This window comes from Thunnus albacares, chromosome 15, assembly GCF_914725855.1.
Source record: "Thunnus albacares chromosome 15, fThuAlb1.1, whole genome shotgun sequence".
In the NCBI taxonomy this organism is placed as follows: Eukaryota; Metazoa; Chordata; class Actinopteri; order Scombriformes; family Scombridae; genus Thunnus; species Thunnus albacares.
Genome location: NC_058120.1, coordinates 7049376 through 7055424, shown reverse-complemented (window position 1 = coordinate 7055424; position 6049 = coordinate 7049376). Strand labels below are relative to the sequence as shown.

General features: G+C 39.7%; 1 protein-coding gene across 1 annotated transcript; it reads left to right on the top strand.

Annotated features, from left to right (window-relative positions):
- Positions 1–2120: 2120 nt before the first annotated feature.
- Positions 2121–5628, top strand: adprs (ADP-ribosylserine hydrolase). The gene is made up of 6 exons (XM_044375666.1): positions 2121–2499; positions 3313–3409; positions 3544–3751; positions 3979–4166; positions 4378–4478; positions 4764–5628. The coding sequence occupies exons 1-6, from the start codon at positions 2313–2315 to the stop codon at positions 5153–5155; spliced, it is 1173 nt and encodes a 390-aa protein (XP_044231601.1). The 5' UTR covers positions 2121–2312; the 3' UTR covers positions 5156–5628.
- Positions 5629–6049: the final 421 nt, after the last annotated feature.

The window sequence follows — 6049 nt, the reverse complement described above, 5'->3', positions numbered from 1 at the left end:
CACAAGTGAAACACATACTTTCGACTCTCTATGAAGTTAAGAAATCCTTTAAACCGGCCAAATAAATACAAAGAAGAACAAGTGAGAGAAGAAACACTGTAGTTACCGTAATTTTTAGTGATGGGTTCTCCATAATTTACTCCTGATACTGTGGGCAGTTGACAACTGGTAGTAGCTTTCTCCAGCAAAATTATAGATTTGTTTTTTAAGTGCAATCTTTGGTTGTAGATGCGTTACATCTGCTTATAGTCTTCAAATTTAACATCTCTTGGCTTTTTCAAATATCCAAACGTCCTATATGCATGTCAGTACGGTAATTTTAGCTTGGGTGACTGAAACGATGCATTTATGTTTGCAGAGAAATTACAGCTCCTATTTTGTTGCTTTATGGCAGACTGTATATAAAGATATCTTTATATACTCATCTTGACGTCAAATAACCGATATCACAAAAGATATGATCTATAAATGGTTTAAATCTTTTTGCAAATGTGATTGATTTTTTTTTGCAGGTTATGATAATCACCAACTGTAAGTAACAGTTTATAATGGTTATTATTGCTAGGTCTGCACAATACTATCTGTGGCCATAAGAGGCACAACAAAAGTGTGTCTTTCTATCTGAATGGTTTCAGGGCATATAAAAAGATTTCTGCATACCATCTGCAAACTGTCTAAGCCCCACAATTTTTAGTAAACATAGGCCTAATCACTCTCACTTGAGGGTAAATTTGACAGGATTAATCAGGTAATTGTAATGGATTAGATACATGTTTTATATCATTGTAAGTGTAAGAGATAAGAAAAGGATCAACAGTTATATTAATTAATTTATTCTTGATTGGTAGACATGCTGCCACGTTGTGGTCACACTGTTCTTAAATTTGTGCACTTTAAGCAAATTCCACAATTGATGCACAATTAAGAACAAGGTCGAGGCCACATGAAGAGAAGACACTGTTCTGTAATTTGTACGCAGTTTTAGTATTTTAACTCAGTTATCTATTTAATAATTTACTATTAAATCAAAGACATTCACTTTTCGTCAGTTTCAGAGCTCCTGTCCAGCAGAGGGCGAGCTTAACGCATGTATGGCTCTACCGTAAGACTACATGTATGTGCGCAAAATACAATCGTTTAAGGGGCATGAGAAGAGTGAACTCATCAGTCAAGAATAACGTGCATCCTAAACCACCCAGGACATACCTAAGTTTGGATAATGCAGTTGTAAAACTCAGTAAACTACTTTTTAAAAATTGCACTTATTTTTTCACTTTTGAAAAATATTTTTCTATTTTAAGTTGTCATTGCTATTCAGAAGCCCTTTTATGTTTCAATGCTGTTGTAAATTTAGTGTCCCCTTCAATTTTTTTAATATTAAAGGATAGTTTTGTCTTAAAACAACAGTCAGGCGTCCATATGAACATTGAGAGAGGTTTTCCTCGCTGTAATCATTCCCCCTGTTCATACTGGCTATTAAAAGATCCCCTTCAAATGTGCTTTCAATGTAAGTGATAATCCACAGTGTGTCCACACAGTCATTTTGTGCAAAAATGTATTTAAAAGTTGATATGAAGCTTATATGAGGCTTCAACAGTCTGAGTTAATCATATCAAGTGGATATCTACCACATTTACAGTCTTTTTAGCATCAAATTCCCTCTTTGTGTTTCATCGGACAGTGTTTCCCTGTTGAGCTGCGGTGGAAGTATAGTAACAAAAAGAGGAATTTTGGTACTAAAAAGACTGTAATGTTGAAAGATATCTACTTGATCTGACTAATCTGGACTAAACTTTTAAATACATTTTTGCAAAGAAGGAGGACCCTGAATTTTAGCTCCATCACTTACATTGTAATTGCATTATGAAGGGATCTTCTAATGGTCAGAATGAACAGAAGGAATGATTACAGCAAGAAAAACATGTTTCAATTTTAATTTGGGCTCCTGACTCTTGTTTTAAGACAGACTTTGTGAACCCGTCCTTTAAAGTGTAATGTTTTTTTCGCATTTATTATGTTCATTTCGGTATCCACCTAGTTTCCTTGTATAGAAATTGATAAACCAGATCAGACTGCAGCCTCCTTCTTAATGAAAGCCCACTCTATTTATCAGCATTTCTATGTGCGACGACCTAAACAGGTCAAACAGGCATCAACTCGTTTTCAGGAAGCAGATGAGAGGGACAGCCGAGCGGACATTAGTTGTTGTTGTTGTCACTTGTGCTGTATCCTCTCCCTGTCTGGCAGCCTGGTCAGCGGACCAGCAGACTGTTTTCTCAGTTTACTTCAGAATCTTGTTCTCCGGTTAATGAATGGCAGTGACGGCAGTGAGAGCGATGGCAGCGGGGGGGCCGGCGTCTTTGTCCCGGTTCAGGGGAGCGCTGGTGGCGGCTGTGCTGGGCGACTGTGTCGGCGGAGAGTTTGAGGGAGCGGAGGAGGTTCCCATGGAGAGTGTGCTGCAGCATCTCAACAGCCTGGACGACGAGACTAAAGGAAACGGTCAGTGACAGGATGACACCTCTGAATCACCAGATTGCAACATGCTAGGTTCCTCTCTGTAAACACAGACTACTGTACTCTTCAGGCATGCCGAGCCGTGTTGCAGAAGAGCTTGAAAAGTCTATTTATAAAATAGGGCTGTTAATGTTTTGCAAGCCTGCATCTGTCAGATATATGATACTATACTAGGGCGATAATCTGGGTCAATGAAGCGTTAAATAGGCGGTTTAACACTTTTTAAAACCATGCATGTATTTTGAATAGCTCATCTTAATTTAATGTACTGTAATTAACAGCAAGACATGGAAACAGTGGGAAAATAACCAGAATCCAAAGTGATGTCCAAAACCCCAAAGTATTCAATTTAAAACAGAGAAAACCAAGCTGCATTTCACATTGTTAAATTCATTGACATTTAACATGTTGTTACTTGGTAAATGGTGAAAAGGGAATATTAGATTATCACAATAATAATAATAGTAATAATAAGTAGCACTGCAACACAAATTTTACAAGTGCTGTACAACATGGAAGCAACAGCAGTATTGAGCAATACTAAAAATCAAATGACCAAGTGCAAAAAGGATGTCAGGTGATGTGTAAAGGTTTGTTGTGGATGTGACAGTTCAGGGATGTAGCTAGGTGCCTGGTCATGTAATGCATTTAAAATGCAAAAATAAAAAGTATAAGGAAAGTAAATGTAATGCTAGTTCACACATTGCTATTGAGTTTTGTACAAACTGTAGTCTGTTAAAGGCCTTTTGATTGAAGAAGGTGAATTTATATCTGTGTGTGTGTGTGTGTGTGTTTTAGGTATCCTTGAGTACAGTGATGACACAGCAATGGCACGTTGTGTGATCCAGTCTCTTCTCACCCGGGCCGGCTTTGATGAGCAGGACATGGCTCGCAGGTATACAAATGTGTGCTGTTAACACTTTTGTGTGTTGTGGTGAAAATACTGTTCAAAGGCTTGTGAAGTAAATTGAAAGCTGTGCTTACACACACACACACACACAGTGAAGCCCTGATGTCTCACCCCTCTAGGTTTGCTAAGGAGTACAGCACATCTCCAGGTCGTGGTTATGGTTCTGGGGTGATCCAGGTGTTGAAGAAGCTGTCCTCCCCTCAGCTCAGTGACGTGTACCAGCCAGCCAGGGACCAGTTTAATGGTCGGGGCTCTTTTGGGAACGGGGGGGCCATGAGGGCGGCCCCCTTCGCTCTGGCTTTCCCTGTTCAGGCTGATGTTAAAAGGGTGAGCAGTGGACATCTTCATGGGCTAAACTTCATCCTTGTTGACATGCATGTTGAAGCTATGCACATTGCCATGAATTGTAATGTTTGTCATTTCATTAATGCTGTGAGTCAGTCACAAAACATCAAAAACTTTTAAACTGAATGTTGTTTGCATGATAGCAGAAAAGTTATATACTGACATGTGGGTCCATTGCTTTTATTTATTTTTTTCTCTTTTCTTTCCAGTTTGCACGTCTGGGCGCCATGCTGACACACTCCTGCTCTCTGGGTTATAACGGGGCGGTGCTGCAAGCACTGGCCGTCCACCTCTCCCTGCAGGGGGCGCTAGACTTGCCTCAGCAGTTCATCAGCAGGCTAATCACAGAGATGGAGGAAGTGGAGGGAGACAAGGCGTCACAAAATGATGCCAGAATGTAAGTACTACATGAATAAGGTTGCTTCAGGTCTGATTAAGTCTAGTTTTGGCTGTCTGTGGAGGTCTGTTTGGGGTTAGCAGTCAGGAAACATGGAACATTTATTTCATTTTAAAATGTAGTTTTAAGGCCCAAAAATTACCAATTCAGGCTGTACTGGGAGTGTTATTTTTCAGTGTCCATCTTCCTTTAACATGGTGTGTCTGTTCAGCCTGAAGGAAGCAGAGAAGCCGTTTTGTGAGCGTCTTCATAGAATCAGAGACCTGATGAGCAGGAGCAAGGTCAGCATAGAGGAAGTCATCTCTGAACTGGGTCAGTATCTGTCTCTGATCTTTCCTACTGTCTGTTTGATTGTGTTTTTTATGTCCATCCATCCTTTTCTGTCCCTCCATGGCCTGCATGCAAACTCTATATTCTTATACTTTTTCTACTGGCGTATCTAAGGCTTCAACTAACAACTACTTATATCATTAATTAATCAGCAGAATCTGAATTAATTTCTCGATTAATCATTGTAAGAATTTATTGCTATATTCAGTTTTGCAACTCACATTCTAGTTTTTCACATCCCTCAACATTTCCTGCTTTTCCTTCCAGGTAACGGCATTGCAGCGCTCCACTCAGTCCCTACTGCCATCTTCTGCGTCCTCCACTGCCTGCAGCCCCGGGAAAGCCTCCCAGAGAACTACTGTGGCGTGGAGAGAACAATAGCGTACAGCCTGGCCCTGGGAGGGGACACAGACACCATAGCCTGCATGGCAGGGGCCATTGCTGGGGCCCATTACGGCATCGAGGCCATTCCTCAGCCCTGGATAAAGTGCTGCGAGGGGGCGGAGGATGCAGACATGGACGCAGAGCGACTTCACATGCTGTACCACCAGTCATCACAGGGGGGCGGGAGTGCAGCAGGGGGACGGAGCAGTGAAGATGCATCTGAAAACCAGTCAAACACTTCTAACGGCACAGAGAAGAAGACAGGAGCAGAGTGATGCTTCAACTGAATTTTGACATAAGGACTCTCGAAGACACATAGAAATTAAACACTTAAACTTTTTGGACTGAACTGTGTTGGTTAACTGAGAACCTGTGATTTAGAGCAAACTACTCCGACATTGCAGCATTATTTTACTTGGAAAACAGCAAATTTTCTTTCTTCTTTCTAATTGGATCAGCAGATATTGAGACTCACAAGCTTGCAAGCAAAAATACTGGAAGGCTATTTTTTCAGCAAATGAAAATATCAAAGTGTCAGATTATTTAAAAAATGTGGTCTGCATGTGCATACACAGTACATCACACACACACACACACACACACACACACACATACATTTCCCCATACATCTCTTCCCTGTTTTGTGTCGAACAATCTTTTGTCATGTGAAAGTTGCACTGTGAATTGGCCATGTCTTGTTTATCCTTCCGGTGTATAACAATTATTTAATAAAGTTTTTTTAAATTCACAGAATCTCTTTCATTCGTTTTATTTGAATTTTAAGTCCCCAAAAATCATTTATGCATTTATCCACACTGTATTTATTTTTTATCACAAATCAAATACAGTACAAAACAAATACAGCAGACATTGTCAGTAGCAAAATATATGGCATATAAATATTAAGTCATAAGAAATTATAAATCATATGTTGGTGTTAGAACAAAAATCAAAAACCCTGTTTTCTTTTCATACAATATTTCTGATGCATCATATTATTGAAATCACAAGTCATGTTTATGTAACAGTAAGTGTGTAATGACAAAGTTTGCTGCAGTTTGGTTCTTTGGTTTTTTTGTTTCATGCACCTCGGAGGAGCTGCAATATTGTGACAATTTTTTTCCCTTGTAGCTAAAAAGTAGAGCATTTAGCTTGCGGTGCTTTTTCTC

Excerpts from the sequence above, each read along its gene's own strand:
- adprs (XM_044375666.1), top strand. The coding sequence starts at position 2,313 with ATGGCAGTGACGGCAGTGAGAGCGATGGCAGCGGGGGGGCCGGCGTCT. Across the intron at positions 3,410-3,543 it reads GAGCAGGACATGGCTCGCAG|GTTTGCTAAGGAGTACAGCA; the intron begins GTATACAAATGT and ends TCACCCCTCTAG. Across the intron at positions 4,479-4,763 it reads GGAAGTCATCTCTGAACTGG|GTAACGGCATTGCAGCGCTC; the intron begins GTCAGTATCTGT and ends TTTTCCTTCCAG.